The sequence below is a fragment of the Epinephelus lanceolatus genome, chromosome 8 (assembly GCF_041903045.1).
Source record: "Epinephelus lanceolatus isolate andai-2023 chromosome 8, ASM4190304v1, whole genome shotgun sequence".
NCBI lineage: Eukaryota > Metazoa > Chordata > Actinopteri > Perciformes > Serranidae > Epinephelus > Epinephelus lanceolatus.
Genome location: NC_135741.1, coordinates 28,921,780 through 28,949,234, shown reverse-complemented (window position 1 = coordinate 28,949,234; position 27,455 = coordinate 28,921,780). Strand labels below are relative to the sequence as shown.

The 27,455-nt window shown below is 42.3% G+C and overlaps 1 protein-coding gene across 12 annotated transcripts in view; it reads right to left on the bottom strand.

Annotated features, from left to right (window-relative positions):
* Window positions 1-5,637: 5,637 nt before the first annotated feature.
* kazna (kazrin, periplakin interacting protein a) overlaps window positions 5,638-27,455 on the bottom strand; it is a 259,175-nt gene continuing 237,357 nt past the window's right edge. For 4 of the 12 annotated variants that reach the window (XM_033634713.2, XM_033634768.2, XM_033634759.2 and 1 more), the window contains 12 exons: window positions 26,716-26,886; window positions 26,207-26,290; window positions 23,337-23,526; window positions 20,529-20,665; window positions 20,024-20,147; window positions 11,687-11,895; window positions 11,442-11,560; window positions 9,280-9,511; window positions 9,071-9,172; window positions 8,244-8,410; window positions 6,992-7,133; window positions 5,638-6,609 (listed from right to left, as the gene is read on the bottom strand). In XM_033634713.2, the coding sequence (XP_033490604.2) occupies window positions 6,451-6,609; window positions 6,992-7,133; window positions 8,244-8,410; window positions 9,071-9,172; window positions 9,280-9,511; window positions 11,442-11,560; window positions 11,687-11,895; window positions 20,024-20,147; window positions 20,529-20,665; window positions 23,337-23,526; window positions 26,207-26,290; window positions 26,716-26,886 (1,836 nt within the window). In that variant the 3' untranslated portion in view covers window positions 5,638-6,450. Of the gene's footprint in view, window positions 6,610-6,991; window positions 7,134-8,243; window positions 8,411-9,070; window positions 9,173-9,279; window positions 9,512-11,441; window positions 11,561-11,686; window positions 11,896-17,494; window positions 20,148-20,528; window positions 20,666-23,336; window positions 23,527-26,206; window positions 26,291-26,715; window positions 26,887-27,455 lie in introns of those variants that run through there. The other 8 variants (XM_033634724.2, XM_033634733.2, XM_033634742.2 and 5 more) reach the window with 8 other exon arrangements.

Genomic DNA, 27,455 nt, shown 5'->3' with positions numbered 1-27,455 from the left:
GTACCACCATCCCGGAAGATAGCCACGGTGACGCCCGTTTTTAAATCAGGGGACAAAACATCAGTTGCCAACTATCGTCCAATCAGTATTCTCCCGGTGTTATCCAAAGTGCTTGAAAAATGGGTATCGAAACTACTAATTGAACATCTAGATAAGGGATTTAACCCACTCCACCCGATGCAATTTGGTTTTCATCCCCACCATTCCACTGAGTCAGCTAACTGTGTGTTTTTAGAAAAGGTAAAATGTATGTTGGATAAAACATCGCATGTGGGTGCTGTGTTCCTAGACCTCAGAAAGGCATTTGACACAGTAGACCACCAAGTCCTCCTGAGAAAACTAACATATTTTAACTTTTCAGCTGAAACAATGGAATGGTTTGAGTCATATCTGTCGAACAGGGAACAGTGTGTCATGGTAAATGGTGTAAAATCCCCCTTTCTTAAAAACACAGTTGGTGTCCCACAAGGATCGATCCTTGGACCTTTGCTATTTTCACTGTACATTAATGATTTGCCTAATGTATGTACTGATTTTAATGCACAAATGTACGCAGACGACGTGGTCATTTTTACTTATGCAAATGACGCAAAAGACATCTCTCTAAGGCTCACGGATGCGCTGCACAACATACAACATTGGCTGAAAAACACCTGCCTGCTGTTAAACACAAAAAAAACAGTGTGCATGATGTTCAGCAAACGCCCTACTGACATCAAAAGGTCCAATGTGTTTCTTGACGGGGAGGAATTAGAGCTGGTCTCCCACTTCACATACCTCGGAGTCGTCTTGGACTCAAACCTGACTTTCAAGAAACACATTAAAAAAGTCAGAAACACAGTAAACTTTAATCTATTAAATTTTAGAATTCGGCCCTTCTTAACAGATGGTGCAGCTAAAACCCATATTTTCAGCCTGATTCTCTCTCATATTGACTACTGCTTCACAAACTGGGCGTTTGCAAGCACCTCAACTTTAAAACCCATAGAGCAGATGTATAACAGAGCAGTAAAGATATTTGACCGGAAACCAAACTCCCATCATCACTGTAAGGTCCTGGAAAGCACAAATTTCTAGACTTTGAAAATTTAAAAGTATTCAAAAATGCCTGTTTCATATACAAATGTTTACACGGACCAGCACCAGCTCCTGTAAAAGAGTTCATCCATAAAAAAAAGACTCACAGGACATGGTACTAGGTCAGGCACAAGAGGTGACTGTGAAATTACACACAGAAGAACCACCTTTGGTCAGAATGTTCTATCCATAAAAGGTGGGCAAAGCTGGAATAACCTCCCAGTCATTATCAGAGAGAGCACCACTCTTAGCACTTTCAAGGGGAAGCTGAAAGCATGGTTACTAGAAAATCAAACATGCGACCACCTGTAACCTGTAATGCAATGCAATTGTTGGGTCATCATCAGAGTTTCTTTCGTTTTCCGTTACATGTATACAAAAATTACACAATACTTTTGTGTATGATTTTTTCTCATCAGTAGTTTTTACATAATACATTTATGTATCACATTTAGTGCAATAATTACACGCTTCTGCATGTGGAACTGAGTGTACTGAGCCTCGTGCAATACAAACTGGCACTTTAAACTGATGTGCACCTTAGGGCATTGTGCAATTTCATCTGGCACTCATGCACTTTAGCACTTGACACTTTACCCAGCACCTATGCACTTTACTCTTCAAAACAAAACTCTTATGGTCTCCCTACCTGTGGGCTAGCTCTCCACCCACAGTCAATCTGTATTGCAATTTATCTGTCTGTCTGTATATTATGGTTTGTGTTTTTCAATGTGTTTTTCACTGTTAGTGCTTGTTTTATTGCTACTGCTCCTTTTTTCTTACTGTGAAATAATGTACTGTCTTAATTTGTTTTTATGTTAATGGGACTACGGATGGAAATTAGCGTCAAGCTACAATCCGGCATCTTTACATGTTTTAACATGTTCATCAATGTGCACTGTCCCATTCAAATAAACAAATAAATAAATAAATAAAATTTGTCTTTTACTACTTACCGAATAACAACTGGCAAATAAGAATGAATGCCAGTAACTCAGTGTGCACTCGATACTTCCTCATGCAGTGGACACTGACAACATTTAGTTTCACATCAGGCTCATTCAGCCAGATCTTTACTTCCTCTTTGTAAATTTACTACCTACTTGCTGCCACTCATTTTGATCCCTTTGGACAGAAGGACAGAGGCCTGCACTGGGGGGCCCATAGAGAGCGGGCCCTCCAACAATATGTTGGGCAGATAATAGGCCCTTATGGGAGATTGCCACCTTAGAAATATGCTTGTGTTCAAAGAAGAACTCTCATTAAATTCAAAAGGTAGCATCTATAACAATATGCTGATTATACATAAACTATAAAAGGATTAAAATACATGGAAAATTTCTTATTTTCGTTGGTATTTTTTTGTCATAAACAGATGCAGTGATTGCTGGGTAATGTGCACAATAGCGTGCACCGGGGCCCGCTGTAACTACCTCACGCCACTGACCACAGATATTTTTGTGTTTGTGCCTGTAAGTATCTAGTTTACATGTTGCAGCAGAGTTACCCAAGACAGTAAAAAATGGGCTCCACTCAGCCCCATTTCCTTTTCCCAGAGTCCACCACGGCCTGCGAGAATGAGGACCGGACTGTTTCACAATAACGACAAAACCAGCTACAGCCCTGGTCACTCAATGTATTGTTCCTTTTGAGTTAGGCAACCCCGCTGTTCGGGCCTCTGGGGAGATTTTCTTCCTCTGTTCATACACACACACACACACACACACACACCAGAGAAGCACAGTGAGCAAGCCTTGATTACATCTGGAAGTCCTATCACTGTCAGCCTGTAATCAAATTAAGTGCTACATCGGCAGCTACAAAGGAAAAATGTTACACTGAGATATACCATAGATAAGCGTGATTTACACGACCTCATAGCCATAAGTGGAGCAAATTAACTTAGGCTATAAATATATATGGCATTGTGTTATTCAGTCAATATTCTATGCAGTGCGCCTTTACCTATAAATAAAACCATACATAACTCAAACAGAATAACCCACAGTCAATGTTATAATTTAACCTACGAGCTCCTTCACATCCACTGACGTGTAATTATCGATTGGTTTTTATGGCTGCTACGTGAGCATGTAATCACATTTCACCACCGACTGTTTCCCCTAATAAGTCGCTCAGGTCATTTCTCAGATGGAGCTTCCCCCTGGCGCGCCCTCCCTTGTCATATCACTGATATCCCAGAGTACAAAGGGACACTTTATAATGGATTGCCAAAATTTTCCCAGCACTCCTACTGTAGCACAGAGAGTAGCCGTATCACTTGGTGCTGTGTCATCCTTACCTCATCACGATGACCGAGTCACTGTGAGTAAGAGGAGGAAGTTGCACCATGTTGTATTGCGTGGATGTCTAAACACAGACTTGAGTTAACATGCCCAATGAGGAGCAGAGAGAGGAGATAACCGGAGTGACTCACCAAAATGCTGCTGAGAAGTCAGTCAAGTGCACAGAGTCAATATTAATACAGGAAAGTAATCACTGAGTTAATATGGAAACCTTATTTGCATTGTAGTGGAGGCAGTGAACCACACACACTTCCTCATGCAAGTGAGTTCTCACACATTTACTCTTTAATTCTGAAATTCAACAGTCCCAGCAGGAGGGTAAATATGCAGCACAGGCAGCACGGTTGCCCCGGGGCCCGTGGGGTGAGGTGGGGGCCTCCAACATGTTTGGTGGAGAATGAGCCCTGACACCACTGAGCTAGCTAATGTTACAGCTCAGCTGAGGAGGGCGCCATTAATTAATATGTCTTCGGAAAAGGTCAGCCCACCTCCATCATGGATTTCTTTCTTTCTTTTTTTCTTATTTTTTGTTGTAAAATAGTCAGTAGCAGTCTATGACAAAATTATATGCTATATGCTACATAAACTATAAAAGCTATAAAAAAACATTTCTTGGTATTTCTGTCACATACAGATATACCATAATGATTTTTAGGCAATATCTTAGTTGATGTTGTCCAATGTCACGACTCAATTTGATCATGTGATGAAACATAAGATATATGGTGGGTAATTTAGGTGCAAAATCTGTCAAGATTGACAAGCTGAGCACTTTTGTGAGGCAAACGAGCAGTCATGTCTTTGGATATAAAAGCTGCAGTTAGAAAAGACATAAGAGAAAAGAACAGGAGAAGAAGGCAGCAAAGCTATAATTGGTAAAAATAAATATCCCCCTGAAACCCAAACTTTTGTTTGGTATGCATTTTTAATTTCTCCTTGCTATTTGTGTTTAATAGGACCTGATAATTATAAAAAAAACTGACATAGTCAACGATAATAAATTCTCTATGTCCTCAAACAAGAGGGTAATAAAGTCCCAACGTCTTCAAATGAGTACTTCCTAATTAACAGTGTCTCAGCTTGTTACTGTTGCTAAAATTGGTCAAATTTGTTGCCATATCAAACTACGAACATTATTAATCCTAAATAAACAAGTTTCAACCATAAAATGTGATCAGGTTTTGGATCTTGCCCACTTTGTGTCAAGGTCCGCTGCAGACTGACTTGGCAGAGATGGCTGCCATCTTGTTTTTACATGGACTAGATGGCACAAAAAAGCGTCCACTAATGAGGACAACAGGCCTAAGTTAAGCAGAATGAAGTATAAGGTCAAGTAAACCCAAAATGTGATGACCTCATATGACGACACAGGGTCTCAGGAGGATATAGACACCTAATGATGTGTGTGTGTTTGTGTGTACTTCACAACTAGTTACTAGCCTTCCCTGAGGCCCGTCATAACTACCTCACACCACTGATTTCCATGCCCTTATGTCATTCTTCATTCATAAATTCCCAACGTCTATTATTATTTCCTCTTTCTCACACTGTCAAAGCCTCTCATTTATACACTATCACAAATCTGACCCTTCAGTTTTCTTCTTGACGTTCACAAACTAATCAGTTGTTGAATGTTGATCTTTAAAGCTGCATTAATGACGTGGGGGTTGTGTTGTGTGTTATTTCTCGCCACTCAGGGACAGAAAAAGTCCAAAACAGCCCGACAGACATATAACCCTGAACGCCTTATAAAGTTTCTGAGGCGTGTTAACATACAGCAGTCAGCCTGTTTACTCATCAAGCATAGGTGGTGCAACATTAATTTTCATTTGGTGTTGTGTTTCTGGTTGCCTGATAAATTCAAGTCAAATATTTACTCTGCTTCCACTTCTGTGTTGGCCTCCATTAAATCCTGGGACAAATACCTGTCTCTATAGTGGCTTGAAGTTTGACTGTCTTTACCAGCTAGTTGCAAACTCTGTTGTTTGGTGCTGGACAGGCTTACAGGCAGGTTTACTTGAGCTTTTTTGTTGAAAACATGTCACTAAGATCTGTTACACTGAATAGTATGGTAGATTTACATTCATAAAACCAAAACAATAAACTAAAAGAGGCTAAAAAGCTGCATAGAGCTACAGAGATGACTTATAACAGTGACATATTACCACATTACATGTGGCAATTTTATCCATTGTTACTGTGATTTGTTTTAAATTTGACTTTGTGCTGAAGATGGGTGCAACAGGACTGTTAAATTTGAGATGTCATCTTTATTTCATGAAAAGGAACTCTTTCATTTTCACATAGATGCATCCTCACAGCTTTCAGCCTGTAGGCTTCTATGGACATACAGCTCTGCAGTCATCTTTTCTTGGCATTGTTCAAATATGTTTCCATGTTTACTGCACAGTATAAAACATCAGAAGAGGGTGCTACATTTGTTTAGACACAAGTGTGTAAATGTGCAAGATGAAAAATGACTATCAAACATAAACTCTAGAATTTAAAATTCAATTCAAGTCTCTTTTTTTTTTCTTGTCCACTGTCCCCGGCTACATCAACAAGGCATCACAAACAGCAGAACTGAATGAAACGAGAACAATTTACACTGATACGAAACTTTTTTTTCATTTAGTCATTAAGTACCCTGTATTATACAAACAGTCTTGTTTTTTTAAAATCTCATATCCCTCGGAGAAACACTCGACAGCAACCAGTCAACAAACTGCCAAATTGCCAAGTCACATCCCGATTCACAAAATACCATTTACACACACAAAAAAATAGAAAAATAATAATTTAGCTTGAGTCCTTCTGCCGTTCAGGAAGGGAAATTACTGCCCTCAAAACATTAAAGTACCACCTGCCCAAAATGAGTCATTTTATTTTTTCTTATAGCAGGAAACTTGTAAAAAAGCATCCTGTCCCATTTAAAAAGTGCAATCTGTAAATTCTCATCTTTAGAAAAAATAACCGTCCCATGTTCAGGCGCACATGACAAATGTCAATAATGTAGCTTTAGCTGTGATGAAGCTGATGGCTGGTGTTTCGTCACGCTATGATGACCTCACACGTTAGTGACCTCGATGCTGGTGTAGCCGTGGATCGGGCTTCCCTCGGCTCGAGGTGGAGTCTGGTCTCGAACCTCTCGAGGCAGGGAGCCACAGCTGCTATGGCAACTCAAGTCTTGCCCATTGCGAGCTTTGGGACTGAACCCAGTCGGAGGCTGAAACAGAAACACACATTTATTTTTTTACAAGAAATACATGATGGCGAGATGCATCATGGGGGAAATATTCTCTATGTTGTGTAATTACAGCACCTTTTTCCATTCCATCGGCAAAGTTGTAGTTTATGTCTTATATTCTGTATTTAGCCTGCAGCCGTACAGGCTGTCTTGTCTGCACTGATCTCATTAACAGCAGCTGTGTCAAATCCGTAAAATTTAACATTCTTCTAATGTCTCATAATGTGTCAGCACTAAGCTCCATTTCTTCCGCACTATGAGTGAGTCACTGAGCCTGATTTTGATTCTCGTATCAAAACACAGCTGAGATTGAGAGAAACAACTTGTGAAAGTTTCAGGAAGAGTATTTCTTTCCCCCCACCTTGACAGCCCTCCTCCTCAACGAGCCTTCGTCATCAGTGTGTCGGCTGGTGGAGCTGGGCGGCCTGCCCAGGGAGTTCTGGCGAAGGAGGGTTGGTGGTGTTCCCAGGCCAAGGTGCTCGTAGTCCTGTTTGGCATCAGCCCTGCGGGGAACAAGGCAAGGGGCAGAGTGATGGGGAAAGGCGCAAAAAGCATTTCAAAGGCCCTATAATATACCTTTGTACAACAGGAGTTATCAGAGATTGTCCTTTTTTCAAGACAGTTCACTCTAAAATCAAAACTACATATTTTTCCTCTTTCCTGTAGTGCTACTTATCAGTCTAGATTGTTTGGGTGTGAGTTAGTGTTGGAGATATCGGCCGTAGAGATGTCTGCCTTCTCTCCAATATAATGGAACTAGATGGCACTCAGCTTATGGTGCTCAATGTGCCAAAAAAATATGTTTGAAAAACTCAACAGCAATGTCTCTTTCCAGAAATCATAACCCGGTTTTTTAAGATGATCCACAGACCTTGTTTTGAGCAGTTTCTACCAGACTACACCCACCAACTGTATCGACAGCGCAAGTGGGAATGCTAATGGCTCCTTCTTGGCTGTAAGGTTTGCTAGCTCAGTGGGGCTAGGTGAGCTAGCAGTAGAGGCATATTCCTTTTTCAGACCTTGTTGTGAACAGTTTCATGTAGGAACTACTCTCTTTCTTCTGAGTTTCACCTGCCGATCAAATCACCACACAGAAGGAACGTGCATCTACTGCTAGTTCACTTAGCACCACTGAGCCAACAAACATTACAGCCAAGGAAGAAGCCATTAGTGTTTACACTTGCACTGTCATGTACATAGGCCTCTGTGTGGTGATATGGTTGGCAGGTGTAACTCAGTAAAAAGAAAATAGTTCTTACATGAAACTGCTCACAACAAGGTCTGCGGATTATCTTGAGTAACTGGTCATGGTTTCTGGAAAGAGACATTGCTGTTGGGCACCAGAAGACAAGTGCCAGCTAGTTACACTAAATTAGAGAGAAGGCAGACATCTCTACGGCCAATATCTCCAACACTCGACAACTCACACCAAAACAATCTAGACTGATAAGAAGCACTACAGGTAAGAAGAAAAATATGTATACTTGATTTTGGGGTGAACTGTCCCTTTAAGGAGTGTCTTATCTAATCCACTTACACATAAACAGAATGAACAATAAGTGGAGCTACATTGGGATCTGTCTTGCTGTGTCTGTGTGATTGCCTCCTCTCACCTGGCTGGGCCAATCAGGGTTTTCATCTCCTCAACAAGGTGTCGGCGAACCATGTGCTTGTTGCTAGGGATCCCCAGTGCTGTTGCCATGGAGTCAGTGTTAAAAGTGGGGTCAAGCACCATGACAGCACCATGAACTCCACTGCTTTGAAGACTTTCAGCAAACTCCTGGACAGGTGGATGGAGAGAAGGCCGAAGAGTGATTAATTTAATTCATAAGATCAAATCTAAAATTCTCTGTTATAATGTATGAAGATGTAACACTGTGGTCATTACTGGCCAAAGGATATCAACAGTCTCACATAAATTATGTCAAATTGGCTGCTGGACAAAGAACATATTGATTCATGAGTTGATGTCAGTATAAAATCACACTCCCTGAGGATATTAACAGGATGTCAGTCCAGACGGCCTTATCTCCACACACCCTGAATGTGGTCTTGCCTCATAATGGAAACATGTCCTCTGCCAGACAGTAGCTAATATTGACTGGGGATATTCATATTGCAGCACCACCATAGAGGCTGTAATCTGAAGGCCTTATAATCAACTAGCAGCAGCTTAGAGATACAAAACAAAGGCCTCCTATCACTCTGTGGAGATAGGGAGCGCTGGGTAAACACAAGGGCCATGATTACCCGCAGTACCACGTGATAGTGCTCTTGTAAAGCTCGGTACATAAGTATCTCTTGATTATTAATATTTAATACAAACATTTGCCTTGCTGTAATGACTGTAGCTTCTGTTTTTATTTCAAGATGTGAGTTTAAAAAGGATAATATACTGTGTTTTAAATGTCTTAAAGGTGCATTCTTTCTCTCTCCTTACCTTCAGGTCAATATCTTTGACCCATTTGATGACCCGATGAGAGGTCCATACCAACGGATCCACGTTCTGGTGCTCACACTGTACCCGGCGAGCCTGCAGTGCCTGGAAACCATTTTAACAAACACCTTTTACTCAGCCGATAGGAGCTATTTTCACCTGCTGCTGCAGCATACCCAGGTATAATCCCTGTCGTGCAGAATCTCACTCACCTCCTTGTCGAAATTCAGTAAGTGCAGCAGTTCGATGCCCAGCAGCAGGCTGACCTGGTGGAACTTCTTGGTGATGTTGAGGTGACGTTCAAGGTCACGGCGCGTCAGGGAGTTCAGCAGGCGGCCGTCTATCAAGTGGTTATGAAAGGCCTGGGAGTACTGAGGCAAGCCCACGTCACTTAACCAGGCCTTGGCCACCCAGTGGTGGTCCATGTCTGCAGCCTTGGACAGCCTGCAGATAAACAGTGCAACAGTTTGTCAAAGGAATACTTCACCCCCAGTTGACCATTTGTATATCAATTACTCACCCAGTGTTACGCTAAATTCATAAAGAACACTCCAAAATTCTTAATGAGTTGAAGTCAGAGGGGACTGTGTTAATGGCAGCAAAACTATATCAAACATCTGTTTATAAACTCTTACACAACTCGTGCAGTATAATCCAAGTCTCATTTATCCTATTGTATGCTGGTCTCTCTAAAACATAACTATTTAAAACACGTCTGTGTAAAAAGCACACCCACACTATTTACAAAGAAGTGTTTTAAATAGTCAAGTAGCAAAATGGGTTTGGAAAGTACTGAGCACAGGATTCTTCCCGATTTCAGTGTGACACAAGGTTACTAACTGATATACAAATGGTTACTGGGGGTGATTTAGAGCGTATTCCTTTAAAGGCCACATTTTGTCACTCATTGTGGTATCTAGTCATAAAGATATAGCCCCCAGTGGCTTGATAAGCTGTTGATTCTCATCCCTACTTGTTATATTTTGCCACTTGGGAAAAAGCCCCGGTGTTACTGAGGGCAGCCTTTTACGTTGTATCTTGATGCAGAAGGGGCATGCAAGAAGAACTGGTCTCCGTTTAGGTTTAGGCAACAAAAATACTTATTTAGAGAAAAGAATGTGGAGGATGCTAAAAACTTAATGTGACATGTGAAGCACAAACACAGCAGCCACTGTGGTTGTTTCTTGGTCTTGAATCCTGGTCTTCTGGGTCAAAGTCCTGTGCTTGTTGGACCCTTCTAGTGGACTTTCAAGATCTTTAAACTACATCCGTTACTGTGAACATCTAATAATGATGCAAATGGGATCACACTGGAGTCAGCTGATAGCCCAGGGTGTCTCAGACAGATGCTAAAGGTTACCCCCAGCAACATTACTGTGACAGCGGGGCACTGCCCAAGCGGTGAATTTTGATGTCCTGGGAACGAGACCAGGCTGGTGGGTCCACCACTTTGGTCCGAACTTAAATATCTCAACACCTACTGGATGGCTTTCCATGAAACTTTTCATAGACAATAATGGTTTCCAGATGATTAACTCTACTGGTCGTACACCACAATAACATTGACATTCGTGGTTTTGAGTGAAATGTCATTTGGATGGACTGCTTTAAAATACGTCTCAGATGTTCACATTGCTTTCAGGATACATTTTAGCAACCTTTGTGCAAAATTTTTACCAACGCTATTATCAGAATTTCGACTACAAGGGAAATAAATCAGCAGCAGTTTTGATAATATAATAATTGTTTAAGTAATTGTGTGATTAAAAATGCCAAAAAAATCAGCAGGTTCAAGCTCATCAGACAAGTGTTTTTTTTTTTCTTCTTGTATCTTCTAAGACAGTAAAAAGAACATATTTGAGTTTTGGACAGCCGGTCAAACAAAAATAACTGTTTCAACCTGAGTTTATAAAGCTATGGGAATTTAGAGTATCCCGAGTAATAAGGACACTGATTTTGAAAAGGAACATTGCTATTATTTTTTTTTAATATGTTACCGTTCAATGATATGATGCTGCAGAGCTAAAAACCCACAGTAAAGTAGCAAAATGGAGGACACACAGGGGGTAAATGAGAAATACGCTTTTTGTGTGTTGTGCATATGGGTGCACTGACCCTTTAACCTAGTTAATATTTCTGTTCATAAAGGATGTCATTAATCTGGATCTAAAAGAAGGAAACAGCTGTAAAGATAATGAGACTGTTGCATTTATCTCGATTTAAAGTTGACATTATCACTTCTGAGAATTTTAAGGGAAGATGATCCTACACATTTTCTAACTGTTGTTACTATACATCACCAGCAGATGGCCCTCTTACACTATCACATAGTAATGTAAAGTTTATACAAGAATTGTCTGTTTCCCTTCCTCACCCTCTACCATTCTCAGCATCTCTGTAATCCTCTATGGCCAGGCGGAGTTTCCGGCGATGCATTAAACTGCTGACACCTAAACCCAGCTCCAGGTCTTCATCAGTTAGCCCAAGTAACACCTGTAAAACAGGATACAGTTTACTGCAACTTAACATGCAAAGTGTCCATGCAGGTGAACTGAGATATGACAGGCTGATATGTAAACTGAAGAGTCCACCTAGGTCATGTCAGTGGTTTAATCTTACCTTTCCACTCTTGACATTTTCTGAGCAGGTGCGGATGTACATGGGCATCGCCATGACCACCTCCAGCCAGGCCTGCACAGTGCCTGCCCTCCACTGGGACATGGGTGTCGTCCTGGCCAGCTCCACCTGCTGGAGGCGGTCCAGCTGATCCTCTGAGCCGTCTGACAGGCTGAGGCTGTGGCGGGTGGGGCTGGAGAGGCTGTCTGAGTCTGGGTGGGTGGGTGAGGGGAGGGGAGGGGGGGGGGAGACATGTGGGTGATGTAGTTGAGGGTGTGAGTGAAGGCAGAGGTGGTCGTGGGTATAGTGAGCAATAAAAAAAACAAAATGTTAATCCCAACATACTGCAACAAATTAAAATCAGTTTAACATAAAATCATCTCAGTGAGGGAAGGGAACGAGACGGTGAGTAATTTCTTCAAAACAAACACGCTTTTAACAGCGTCCTAAGCTTTTGGCTGCATGACAACAAGCCAGGCGTTTGCCAGTGATGCTGTAAACAAAGTTGCAGCTTTTATAAACAAGCTCGTCACTTAAGAAGTCCATTAAAGAAGCAGCTGTTTGAGCCGTTGAATTAACATGACTTATGTGTCTAAATTAGCCTGCGGCAACAGCACCATGAAAACAAAAAAGCCTGCAATTTGGAAAATGATGGTAAATTTCAATGCATTATAAAATCTGCCCCAAATTAGTGTCATTTTACAATGGGATAAAAATGTGCCTTGAAATTGTAATTTGTCCTTTAAATGCTCCATAAATATTCTTCTGTTGCTTACCTGTTATGTTACTAAAATGAGCCAAATGTTTGCTGTTTACATTCTTCTCATGATTTAAATATATTGGCCAATAACACAGTATGTTTCACTGACAGATATTTCTCTGTCTTTACCAGCAGGTGGCAACCTAGTACCAGTTTTGAGCTCAGCAGTTGGTATGGCATCATGTCTTGCTGTTAATATTGGACACATTATCATTGTTCCTGTCACTCATGACAAATGTGCACGATGAGTACGCTCATCCACCTAAAGGAATATTTCAACCAAAAAAATGACCACTTGTGTATCATTAGTCATGGCATGTTACACTGAATTCCTGAAAAGCACTTTGATGGAAAATGTATTGGTTTATTGACTGATTGGGAGCCACATTTAACAACAGCAGAACTACATCAAAATATCTGTTAACAAACTCGCACATAACTCAAGCCAGACGCCAATAAGGTCTGTTAGTGAAAATTCATGTGTTTGGGAAGTACAGAGTTTGTTAACAGATGTTTTGATATAGTTCAGTCAGGAACACTTTAGTCAAAGGAAACTTTATTTCCATTTGCAGTACTATATTTGACGGTATGGCTCTGTTCTGGGGCCTCTCTGCCTTTCCTCAGGCCTACGCAGAAAGCCTCTTCCATGCCCCTACGTGGAAAGAGCACACTTCTCTGCCCTTCGACGCGCCTGCGTGGAAAGCCATAAGGCAGAGAGAGCACACCTGTCTGCCATTCCACATGCAAATGAGGAAAGCCTGAGGCAGAGGAAGCAAACCTCCCTGCCCTTCCATGTGCCTACATGGAAAGCCTAAGGCAGAGAGGCAAACCTTCCTGCCCTTCTATGCACCTACATGGAAAGCCTAAGGCAGAGAGGCAAACCTCCCTGCCCTTCCATGTGCCTACATGGAAAGCCTGAGGCAGAGAGGCAAACCTTCCTGCCCTTCCATGCACCTACATGGAAAGCCTAAGGCAGGGAGAGCAGGAGCAAAGACCCCCCGGGAACAGAACAGAGCAGCATCAATGACAAACAGAAATTACATTAATAAGTCAGACACAGCATGAAAAGGGGGAGCTGGGGTGGAGGCAGGTTGCAAAGCGGCTTGCAGAGAAAGCAGCAACAGTAGACAGGCCAGAGCAGTTTAAATAGGGCGACCTGAATGAGATTCACCAATTGGTTGCATAGAGAGGAATCATGTGATCAATCAGCTGCTCCATCAGTTGATTGGGCTGTTTGAGACCAGCTGATGTAGCTGGGATGTGAGCTGAGCTTGAGATCGTGTCCTGCCTGAACTCACGCTATGCACAATATTATCGTTGTTGTTAAATGTGGCCCCCAATCAGACAATAAATCTATATTTCTACTTTTTTCCATGGAGGTGTGTGAAAAAAAGTTCTTTACATATTCAAGGCAGTGCAACATGACTTACTGATGTACAAATGGTTATTTTATGGGTGAAGTATTTCGTTAAGGTGTGAGGTGTTGTTTAAAGAACAAATAGTCCTTCCTGTGCAGCAACACTTCATCTTTTCTCTTTGGTAACTCCAGTGACACACCTCAAAGTCACCTGTCTCGTCTGATACTTTCTGAAAACCTCGACATCAGCACAAATGCTGGGCTGCAGTCCTCAGAATAAAGCTGTACTCTATGACTGTACGTGGGCTGTAGCCACCAGGGCTAAAACTGTAAGGCCTCCTGGGAAGCTAATGAACCTTTAACAGAAGCATCCATTTGAGAGTTCAGTTGTAAAGAATCTTAACCCGCCAAAACATCCACAAAGCTGTTATATTTAGTAGAAAAAAACAAATATAAGACTGAGTGATGCTCTCTGTGTGAATCATTCAGTTTGAAACAATGCCCGGGGCTCTCAACCTTAAAACAGACCAAAAAATAACTCAGCAGGTTTTTTGTTCCCTCTGTGGATCTGCCTCTTTGTGTCTCCTTGTTTCCAGCAAACAGACACCTACATTACTTTATGGCAGGCTTTACTGCACCACTGTGTGTTTATTTAAGAAGAGATTCACCACTGAATGATTGCAGGGTGCAAATAAACAGATTTTTATTAAAGTCGACTTCAGTAATTCATCTTAAGCCGGATGCTTTTATGTGCTCTCCTGAGAGCAATACATAAAGTGAAGGTGGACTTCTAAGTGCCCCTCAGAGAGCAATTCATTTTAAGCGGAATAAATCTGCTCCTTGGACAGAAATGTACTCTTGTCCAGATACAAGGTCTGTTTTTCACTCCGGAAAAAGTCCTTACAAAAACATGTCACATTACGAAGTGCAGAATTTACTGCTTGACATCCAGTTGAAGACCAAACTGTTGGAGATTAGACTCTCTGTGACCTGAGAGTTGGGTCCTCCTGTGGGGCCGACCCTCTCATGCCTTTTTAAAAACCTCACTGAAAGTGTAGCGGTCAGCAGAACATCCTACAGCGATGTGGTCGTAGCTGCTACTGTGAAGAGTTGTGAACCTTTATCTGAGGCCACGAGTGTTAGGTGTGTTTGGTAAACACTGTGATGGATCGTTAGTCCTTTAGCGAAGAGAGAACAGCAGTGTGTACACTTCACATAAGACACAGGGGACTGTTTTGTTTAGGCAATCAATCCTTAATCGTGCCCTTCAATAGCTGGTGTAATGGATGTCATTGCTACATACAACGAGTCACACTCAGGATGAGGAATGGAGGAGCAGGTTGTGTTGTGTACCAAACGCACATGATATTGGGTATTTTCCATTAAAACATGTTTCATAATTCAATGTTCAAGATGGATAAGAGTTCACAATGTAAGATAAATTAATTCACCCATTCACTGTACCAATTAGTTATCTGGCTTGAGAGTTAAATGCCTCAAAGAAACAGATCCATATGTTGGAAAATACACTTATTTGCCTTCTTACAGTGAGATAAGATTAATACTGTTGTCATGTCTGTATGATAAATATGAAGGTACGACCAGTCTGTTTCAAGTCTTTGTGGTAAGCAATTCCACTGCTGCTACACGTACGCAAAGTTACCAGCTGTAACCACTGTGTAGAGAGGCGAAGTCACTCCCCTTCCAGTGGACCAGCCTGGGACTTCTTTCAGTTACTATTTTTTAAAGATTATTTTTTTGGGCTTTTCAGGCCTTTAATGATAGGACAGACTAGCTTGAAATGGGGGAGAGACAGAGGGAGCGACATGCAGCAAAGGGCTACAGGCTGGAAGCGAACCCACGGCCACTGCGGCAAGGACTGAGCCTTTGTATATGGGGCGCCTGCTCTAAGCACTAAGCCACCGACACCCCTCAGTTAATTTTTTGATCCTGTTTGAATTGTGCCATGAATTACACATGTGATGATTGTCAGTTCAAAAGTTAATTTTGCAAGTCAATAAAGTTGCAGTTTGTTGTAAAACTGTTAAAGTATAACACAGTGATTAGAACGAAGTCAAATTGCATAAATGATGTCATAGCTTTCTCTCTTACTGAAGCTACAAAGCCTGTGCGTTTCATACCAGCAGGATGAACTCACACGAGGAGCGGGTCTTACTGGTTCTTTCGCTTCTCAACTGATAAAAAGACCAGGAACCGCTGTGTAAAACATATCAGACAAAATAATGTTGCATGTGTGTGGAACATATCTACTGCCAGCTGGTGTAGGTGTCATATATGGTGTGAGATGAGAGATGATGTTCACAGTTTTACACACAACTAAAACTGCCACTTTCTTGAGTTGCAAAATGATCTGTCTCACCATTGACTACTGAAGGCTACATATTTTTTCTGAAATGAGGTCCCACTGTAGACAGCGTAACAGGAGGGTCTTCCTCTCTGTATGAACGCAGTGCAGAGCGGTGGTGACTAGCTACTAGTCAGTGGGATACACACAGGGTCTCATGCACTGACATGCATGCACAGCTGGACCATCTACCACCAGAAAGAACAGAGAGGCTCAGATACAACACATACAGAGGTAGTGTGACTTCATTCTCTGCTCAGGACACCATTACAGCACTGTATCTTTCCAAAGCAAGCAGCTGTTTGCTGCTGTATTAATGTTCTGAATGTCGTATACAGCACCTTTGAAAGAAAAGCTTTGGAGAAATACTCTTATTCACCGATAAGTTTGATACAGCTCTCGTGTCTGTACGGTAAATATGAAGCTACAGCCTGTCTGTGTCCAGTCTATGCTACGCTAAGCTAACTGGCTGCAGCATGGCATTCAACTTGCAGACTTGAAAGTACCATCAACTCTTGACAAAGTGCATTTCTTTGACTGCTTAATACGGGTGTGGATTGTTGTTGAGATATTTGGTAAAAGTGGAAATCTGAAGTCTGTATTAAACTAATGTTAGTATGCCATAGAAAGTGTCTAATATTAGTAAACAGGAAAAAAAAAGTTGCTGACGCCCCTGTAGGCATGTCATATACAGAGGCACTTGTTGTTTTTGGATGATTTTCATCAGAGTTAGTTTGAACTTGAAGAAGTGCTAAATTCCAAGGTCAGTTTGTGATACTGTTTGAGAGTTAGAAGGCATCTGCAAACACAGTCTGCAACCCAGCACAGCTCATTGTTAAAGCAATCGGAACTTGTGTACCTTGGTCTTACTGAGTCTGACTGATTACTTCTTGGGTCACTTCACTGTGTTGAGAGTCCGGAGGAGGGCAGGCAAGAGGGGGGGTCAGTGTTAGAGGTCAGGGGTCAAATCACAGCAGAACATTATTGACATCATGTGCTGACACATATGAGCTCCGTTCCGACAGTCTGACATGGCTTCCTTTCCCCTCTCTGTTTCCTGATTATTGATTTTCATATCACAGAGACAGAAACATTCTCAGGACGAATAAGGAGTGAAAATTGGGAGAGAGAAGAAAGGAGGCCATTTGGAAGCTTTTGGGATGCGGTCCTGTCACAGATGGACTTGCAGGGCTGAGGGAGGCTCACGCATATGTTAAAGATGGCAGCCCCCGCAGTGTAAAGGGACGAATCAGGATTAGAGCCATACCACGACAAATGAACACGTAAACACACAAACATCAACACAGGGAAAGAGAGGACAGCCACATGGAAATTCAAGGTTATTTATTTTATTTTAAAATAATCTTATTTTTCTCATTTAGTTCTTTTGAGCGTAATTTTTGTTGCCATGCCTTTAAAAGTTCACTACTATCCACTTCTAAACATCTCAGGACCTCACAGCAGGAAGTCCTCCACTGAGGCCTACATCTTTGACTTTAAATAAAAACTCTTTAATAATAATATTAATTTTATTTCTGTAATGTTATCTCATTTACAAAAAGTAAAATATTTGTGGAAAAACAAAACAAACAAACAAAAAAAAAACCAAAGAGACCGTGGCTCAAAACATAAAGATCATACAATGCTTTTCATTTGATATGTTTTTTTCCCCATCAGCAGAGGTTGGTTAAATGAAAAAATAAAAATAGCCTAGTATTTTTTTAATACATTTCATTAAAGGCTTAATGAAATAAACTGATTGAGCTGTTGTTCCTATACATACATTTTAATACATGATGACTTATCTATGAATTAGCTTAGTGATTTACCTCTAAATCCAATATCTGCGAGCCCAAATGTAGGCTGAGCTGAGGGTTAACCGATAATCCCCCTCGCCGCTTACACGGACGCTCTTTTGACAAGCACTGTGGTTAAATACAGCTCCAATGTAATCTGTGACTGTATAGTGTTTCAGATGAGACTGACAAATACCCAGTGTTAGTTTAATATCAGGGAGAGAAAAGATTTCCTGGGGGTGGCAGTGCAGACTCCGGCTCAATCCAATGAAAGGATGAAAATAATCCAACGTCTGTGGACATTCTTTTGCTTGAAGAAACGCTATTAACCTTTGGCACAAAGTTAATTGCTTTTTTCAGCAATGGCCTGAACTCTGCATCTGAATTTGGGGGTCGAGGGAGAAGGTATGCATTTGCTTCGGTTTGTTTAGCCTGATTTTTAACCTCCTGGGTTGGCACTCGTTATTGTTATAACAGTTCAATTAGTGTCAGCTCTGCGCTCAGGCCTCTAAACTGAAGTCCGGATTTTCTGGTAAAATGACCTACTTCCTGAGGTTCAGAAAAGCCTTGACCATCAGGCTAATATCTACAGTGATAGTATAATTGATGTTTATGCTCTCACTTACGCTATGATGACAGATTTCTATTCCTTTTCCCAGAGTGATTCTACTCCCAGCAGCTTTTTTAAGCATTAATAAAACGATAGCTACAAGCTACTGTAAGATCCTACAGAGAGAAAATGGCACAAAGACTCATGAATATGTGAAGTGATGATTTAATCATTGAAAGTGTAGCGCTGGGTTTTCTTTGTGGCTGTTGACTTTGCTGACCTTTAATACTTCAAATGTAATTTTGCATAAAGAGCCTTGTAGGTGCAGATTAAAGCGTTCTATGTTTAGTTTGGGATGTTAAACTTTTTTTTCTGAATGATAAATCTAATAACTTCATTTAAAATGGAGGAAATCATGAATAAACATCATGAAATCAGCAACTGACCTCTCTTTTTTTTAAAAAAACATCTCCTCGACAACATACCCAGAGAAAGACATTTCTGTTTAGTAGGGTTTTGTTCAACATGCATTCAGGGACTGGGACTATGTGCATGCATGTCACACATGTACCTTCGGCATGTACCTTCTATCTGAGCAGATAGAAAACACATTTCTTACATTTCCTGTTTGGCTTCATGTTGCCGTGGAACAAACTGTTCTGCATAGAAAGTTTATTCCTCGCTTAGCAGCGTCTTTGAAGTCTCATTTGAGCGAACATCAAGGAGTGCACAGTTTTCTTGGCGGTAGAGGGATGTGTTGTACAACCGAATTAGAGGTGGATTTGAGGAGTCTGCATGTTGCCGACAGGAAACTGTTCTCGTCATGGCAGTGTGGAAGGAGAGGGGGGGGGGGGGGGGGGGGGGGGGGGGGATGGACCAGGCAGGACAATAAACAGGGAGGAGTTCAAGTTAAAAGGTAGTGAGAGGAGGGGAGTACATGTCAGAACATAACAAAAGGCATTCAGGACAAGGAGACATTTACACGCACAAAGTGCACATCAACTGTTGTTATTTACAAGTACAGCAGTCCTTCAAGTTTCCAGTTGAGTGAAAACAAAAAGTCAAAATGTAAAGAACAATTAAAAGATCCAATAACACAGCCGTTTTTTGGAGGGCAGATACAACAGAACATATCCACATGGTCGCTGTGTCACACTGTCCACTCTATTTACAGGACTGTACATACATACAGGTGCAATTTGCTCGTTAAGGTTTACACTTCAGCGAAGCAAGACGCGCCTCCAGCTCCTGACATGGCCTCTGACCATGGATGACACACACATGCACACACTTTCACACACACGAGTATGCATGCGTGTGAGACTGCGCAGGCACACACACTGCTGTATCTGTACACACTGACATCAAACACACACCCATTCTCTTGCACACACACACAACACAAAGCTGTCTTCTGATAATTGCCACAAAGGCTCTCCAGGTGGTTCGCTCGGACATGTGTGCTTTACCAGTCTGCATCTTCCTCTATATAATAATCAGGCGTTGAAGTACCATCAAACAAACCAGGGTCGAGGGACTTGCGCTGCTTTCCCCGGGCAAAGACACGCGACAGAGAGCCAAGCCCCATCTTCTCTTTCTTCTTCTTACGCTTCGCCTCCTCCAGATCTTCTAGGGACTGAAAGAAGAGAGAGAACGGGGGAGCAAAGGGAAGGAGGAGATGAAGAGATGGCAGAAGGGACAGAGAGATACAAGAGCAGAGAAGTCAGTGAAGTGGTGCAGAGTGAGCGATAAAGACCAGGAAAGATAAAGATCACAACACAAAGGGGAAGTGTCACTTGACATGCTGCCAGGCATGCACGTATTCAACAACCACAACTGGTTTTCACATAAATTCAAGTCACAGCTGCAGAGTGAGTACACGACAGGCTGCGCGGGGCAAACATGGTTTCAGCCAGAACGATGGTGGGAGGAAACGACAGCGGCCAGGGAGCAGGACAGTTGGCAGTGACTAGAGGGGCTGATTACTTAGGAGGGTGCGGTGGTGGGCAGCTCTTACATTGCAGAGGGAGTGAGTCCGATGGCGTGGTGAGTTGATGTCGCTGGGTGTGGATGACCGGTCTCCCTCCACCGCCGAGGCGTCGGAGATGATGGAGGGCTGACGCGAGTGGCATGGGCTCACCCGCACGGCAGCCACTAAACGGGACGAGAGGGAAAACAGAGAAGACTTGTTTTCTTTTTGGGGTGTGTTTGGGCACCAAAAACTCGTGAACAGGGAAAATCTGATTCTTCTCAACAACGCCACAACATCCTTACAAGGAAATATAGTTAAAAAGCCCCTGACTAAAAGCCTGAAATTATTTGCAATCATCTGCAGTTGCTAAGCAACAGTGAAAACAGCTTCACAGAGTGTGAGCGAGTGTGTGTACCAGTGAGACTGATACATACAGTTCAACCAATTGCATAGCAATTTGGGGGTTCGTGACTGTTCACACGTTGTCACACTTTGTCTTCTCCCTCCAGATGTCCACAATTAGTCAGTAACCCGTTTGAACCCGTGGCTGCCCCTTTGAACAGCTCGAGGTGGACTGAGATGGACTCCCATCTCTGGTGGAAACAAGGTTAATTTGTATGAAACTTTCTTTTTAGGCTGGGAGGTGCCAGTAGCACCTCTCAGGCTGACAGCCTCGATGACACTTGATTATTCAAGCACGGATTCTGAGAGGGAAGATTATTTAAAAGGATAGTTCAGATCTTTTGAAGTGGGGTGTATGAGGTACTTTTCCATAGTCAGTGTATCACCTACAGTAGATGGCAGTCGGTATGTCCCAGTTTAGCAGGCAGGTGCACTGCCACAGACGCTAAGTAATGCACTGCTGTGGTTGGGGCAGCAGCAAAACGTATTTTAGCCACCTAAAAAAAATCTGTAACAGTTTAAGTGTACGCTATATTCAAAGTATTTTCACTGCTTTACCTCTCAGTATACAACCCTCTCTGATGCCTTTAATGGCTTTAGTTCACCACCTATAATTTTAGCTTGCTGAACACGAGAGCTGCTGGTCTATCACTGCCTCGATCAGTCAGTTTGTGTTAGCATTTGACTTTGGTGAATCCGAACTAACCCTTTTAAGGGCCGTACACATTCCATGATTTTGTGCCCTCAAATTCATTGCTTTCAATATAGACCTGCTGCAGGCGCACTCAAACACCAGAGCGATGCCATTACAGCAGGCACGTGTTCCCAGCCACCCATTTTTTCAGGGCGCGATGGCTGTGCCCTGAGACCAACAAAGTTAAACTTTTAGAATGCAGCACCCCAAGTCATGTAACAAGAAACAACCAATAACAGCTGGCAGATATCTTCCTCTTTTTCTGTAAATACCTGTCTGTGGTAAACATGAAGAAGAAGTTGATCATTTTAGTGCAGGGCTACCCAGAGCTTTACATCCATCCCATGGACAATATTTTTGGCCTAATGCACACTTACAAAACAACGCTTGGAAGAAGATCAGCACTGTACTCAGGGTTTTTGGTAATTAGGCTATGATACGGTGCTGGTTATGCAACCTGCCTCTATGCCCTTGAAAACAGAGCCTACAGAGTAGGCACAAGAGTAGCGCCCAGTGCCTGACCTTGTGTTTTCCAGGCGGTTAAAGATGTGTACGGCCCCTTAAATGGCAGAGTCACACAATAACATAAACAAAATAACTGATCAAGACTGCAGTAAACCAGCAGGTCCTGTGTTCTGCAAGGTAAAGTGATTTTTGTGAATGAGTTTGGGGGCTTGTTAAGAGAATAGATGGGGAACTGAAGCAGTGAACGGCTTCCCAATCAGGACAGGGTGTCTGTGGCAAGGTAAAGAAGTGAAAATATTCTAAATATAGAATAATATAATAATATATCATATAGTCGGTTATCAGTTTTGCTGCTGTCCCCTGACCACAGCAGTGCATTGCTTAGCTTCCGTGTCAGTACTCCTGCCTGCTTCTCCAAACTGGATGCGTGCCCACCGCCATCTACTGAAGGTAATACACTGACAATAGATAAGCACCTCATACAACAAAACTTCAAAAGATCTGAACTGTCCTTTTAACTATGATGTCAACTCCCGACATCAGCTTTTCATAATAACCACTTCTTAAAATCTTTTGTGTGTTGCAGACTTAACTTACCACATACACGCAAACTGTTTTTAATATTTACTTGAATATGAAAAAGGGCCCCCATATATTAGGACGGGCCATGATTGACTAGGTGCACTGCTGCAATGCAACACTAGAAAAGAAAAGACACATTTCTATTTTCCGGCCACAAGAATTCACAAAAGTCAAAGTGAATGAGCTTTGCAAGCAAAAGCTGTGCGTTCAGTTTGCAATACACTTCAGCTTTAGGTAGTGACAGAGAAAGCTTTTTCCTCCTTTTTCATCTGCACGTCTGCACAAGTCAGGTATATGGTGAACCTACAAATGTTGTGAGGAGCCTGAAAATTAGAAATAGGGGCCAAAAAAGTCAGGTGAAAAAAGCTGCAAAATATAAACAACACATTAAATAAAAAAAATAGTTTCCCTCAGAACCTGAGTGTGAAATTACACTTAACCAGACAGAAACGGCACTTAACACCCAACTGATCCCCAGCTGCCACCTTTTTAAAATACAGAGGAAATATCTGTGTGCGGCAAAGACGGATGGAAGCTGTAAAGCCAAAAGTATGTTCACTGTAACTGCTACATAAAGCGCATGAAATGTAACGACTGGAGCATCATCAGTGGCCAACAATGTAGTCATACTGAGCAGATGACAGGAGTGAATGTGTGTGAAGCAGGTTCACATGAGCATGCAGGTACGGTACGTGTGCATGTCAGCCTACCTTGTCTGTCAGTGGGATGCCCCGTGTGGACATAGAGGGTCTGCTGACTCTGTCTGATGGCTGCTGTCAGCGGGAGGTCGGCCTGCATCACCCACTCCTGGTTGTTGCCATTGACAACTGTCTCCGTGGGCATGGCCAGAGAGTGACGCTTTGGCACGTCCTTGGTTAGGGTGGCTAAAGACTGTTTGGCCTTAAGAGGGTAAAAAGACGGATGCAATTAGTTAGAAAGCAAAATCGCATTAAGCAACAAACCTGGAGATAATTTTTTTCAAGTGAGGTGGTGTTTTACTGTTACTGTGTGTTATGTGTCGTGTGTGTCCACGTGTACATGTTGATTTTTGCATCCAAAATCCTACTCCTCTGAGTGCATGCGGACAAGTGTGTTCTCCCCTGGGCTCCTCGCGTGGTTGTTGTCTCATGAAAAATGCAGCTGTATTCATGTTGGTCTTTTGTTGTGTGAAATCTCTCGTTACAGCTCCAGAGAGCACGGAGAAGAAAAAACACAACAGAATATCTGGAGGAGGTGTTTGCTTCCCTTTCGGGGGAGGAAGTTAGAGGTTGGCGGGGTGTAAAATGGAGAAAATGGAAATAATGAAGCTTTTCTAGAAGTCTAATGAATACATTTGCTCTGTAGGGCCTCGTCACAAAGCACAATTCACCATCTTTTAGCGGGAACCACAATGAGCTGCTGGAGCCTTGGGAGATGTGTTTGTGGAAGTGTATTTTGTGTCTGCCAAAAGTTTTGTTTCTTTGTGTGTATGTTTTCTGATTAGCCTTGACATGTCAGTGTTTTACAAATGCTTGCAATCTTGTTATTGTGCGAATCTTATCATCATGCCAAGCGACGGCAGGCTGCAAATCAAATCACAATCAGCTCCGCAATCATCTCTACCTACCAGCGGTCAAACGATTATCAATCACACTCTGACATGCAAAACAGAATACAATCACAAACCTTTGCAGTAATCATTAGTTGCCTGAATATACAGTACAGGCCAAAAGTTTGGACACACCTTCTCATTCAATGCGTTTTCTTTATTTTCATGACTATTTACATTGTAGATTCTCACTGAAGGCATCAAAACTATGAATGAACACGTGGAGTTATGTACTTAACAAAAAAAGGTGAAATAACTGAACACATGTTTTATATTCTAGTTTCTTCAAAATAGCCACCCTTTGCTCTGATTACTGCTTTGCACACTCTTGGCATTCTCTCCATGAGCTTCAAGAGGTAGTCACCTGAAATGGTTTTCCAACAGTCTTGAAGGAGTTCCCAGAGGTGTTTAGCACTTGTTGGCCCCTTTGCCTTCACTCTGCGGTCCAGCTCACCCCAAACCATCTGGATTGGGTTCAGGTCCGGTGACTGTGGAGGCCAGGTCATCTGCCGCAGCACTCCATCACTCTCCTTCTTGGTCAAATAGCCCTTACACAGCCTGGAGGTGTGTTTGGGGTCATTGTCCTGTTGAAAAATAAATGATCGTCCAACTAAACGCAAAGCGGATGGGATGGCATGTCGCTGCAGGATGCTGTGGTAGCCATGCTGGTTCAGTGTGCCTTCAATTTTGAATAAATCCCCAACAGTGTCACCAGCAAAACACCCCCACACCATCACACCTCCTCCTCCATGCTTCACAGTGGGAACCAGGCATGTGGAATCCATCCGTTCACCTTTTCTGCGTCTCACAAAGACACGGCGGTTGGAACCAAAGATCTCAAATTTGGACTCATCAGACCAAAGCACAGATTTCCACTGGTCTAATGTCCATTCCTTGTGTTTCTTGGCCCAAACAAATCTCTTCTGCTTGTTGCCTCTCCTTAGCAGTGGTTTCCTAGCAGCTATTTGACCATGAAGGCCTGATTGGCGCAGTCTCCTCTTAACAGTTGTTCTAGAGATGGGTCTGCTGCTAGAACTCTGTGTGGCATTCATCTGGTCTCTGATCTGAGCTGCTGTTAACTTGCGATTTCTGAGGCTGGTGACTCGGATGAACTTATCCTCAGAAGCAGAGGTGACTCTTGGTCTTCCTTTCCTGGGTCGGTCCTCATGTGTGCCAGTTTCGTTGTAGCGCTTGATGGTTTTTGCGACTCCACTTGGGGACACATTTAAAGTTTTTGCAATTTTCCGGACTGACTGACCTTCATTTCTTAAAGTAATGATGGCCACTCGTTTTTCTTTAGTTAGCTGATTGGTTCTTGCCATAATATGAATTTTAACAGTTGTCCAATAGGGCTGTCGGCTGTGTATTAACCTGACTTCTGCACAACACAACTGATGGTCCCAACCCCATTGATAAAGCAAGAAATTCCACTAATTAACCCTGATAAGGCACACCTGTGAAGTGGAAACCATTTCAGGTGACTACCTCTTGAAGCTCATGGAGAGAATGCCAAGAGTGTGCAAAGCAGTAATCAGAGCAAAGGGTGGCTATTTTGAAGAAACTAGAATATAAAACATGTTTTCAGTTATTTCACCTTTTTTTGATAAGTACATAACTCCACATGTGTTCATTCATAGTTTTGATGCCTTCAGTGAGAATCTACAATGTAAATAGTCATGAAAATAAAGAAAATGCATTGAATGAGAAGGTGTGTCCAAACTTTTGGCCTGTACTGTATATATATTTTTCCTCTCAGGCATTTTTTTTTTTACTCAATTTAAAAACATTCAGATCAATCACAGCGGGAATCCATGGGATCACTGGTGTTAGGATCACTGGGATCAATCGGGGTTGGCTCAGGGTTAGTCAAAAACGTGCAGCTGAGAAGGGGGGCTTTCCAAAACCACATTTAGGTCACAAGTAGGACAGATTTCCAGGGAGCGGGAGGGTCAAGAAAGGTTTTAAGATTTTAAAGCTGGGGGCCCATCTTACCGCCATGACCCTAGGAGAGAAGTCCCTGTCCGCAACCCGCTCAAACACCCGGAACTCCATTCTCTGATTGACACAGTTACTCATCTGGGGGGTTGGAGACATGATGGATGGCTGTACTGTACATTTAAAGGCTTTCTGTGTTTGATCATATGCAGTTCACCAAAAATAGTGACAGACAGACGCACTGTATACCCATGAAACAGTCATGAAACTTGTGCTTTAATATTTGTATTTGACTGCACTGTGATTACCTTCTGTTCACTGTTCTTGTAAGTGGTTGCAACACACGTGATGTATCTGTGTCTGAGCCTTGGCAACTGCTCAGAATATATTTACTGTCCTTCTGTCTTTGTCTTATTCTGGCTCTTTTTTGTGACTGTACTTTACATACTAAACATGGAGAACATCAAAGTTTACAATGACAAAGCAAGAGATAGCATAGTCTGTCTCTCCACCTGTCTGTCTGTCAGTCTAGTCACCCACATCCCCCGTCTGTCCTTCCGTCTCACCATGGCCAATTCAGCCTCCAGTTCCTTAATGCGGTTCTCCTTGAGGTCGAGCTGGGAGCGCAGCATCCCCGTGTGCTCCGTGGCCTCCTTGGTCTGCCGCCGCAGGTCCCACTTTTCTCTCTCCAGCAGGTCCTTCTCTTTAGCCAGTGCCTTCACCGCATCCTCGCTCTCCTAGTGGACATAAAGATCCTGATGGATTGGTTCACACATCAAGCATACCTTTGAAAATAAACTGAATGGGTCAAACCTGCTAAGTAATCGTACCGAACCATGATAATTTCACTACTTCCTGTTATGTCTTGTCACTGATTTTGGAAATATTGTTTTGCTTGAGATGACATTAAAGGGACAGTTCACCTCAGAATCAAAAATACATATTTTTCCTCTTACCTGTAGTGCTTCTGATCAATCTAGATTGTTTTGGTGTGAGTTGCTGAGTGCTGGAGATATCAGCCGTAGAAATGTCTGCCTTCTCTGCAATATAACAGAACTAGATGGCACTCAGCTTGTGGCTCTCAAAGTCCCAAAAATATATTTTAAAACTCAGCAGCAATGTCTCTTTCCAGAAATCATGATCTAAGGCAGACATCTCTACTGCCGATATCTCCAACACTCACACCAAAACAATCTAGACTGATAAATATCACTACAGGTAAAAGGAAAAATATGATTTTTTTGGTTTTGGGCTGAACTATTAATAACTCATTCTGTTGTTGCTTAGACGGGCCCTTTTATGCTAA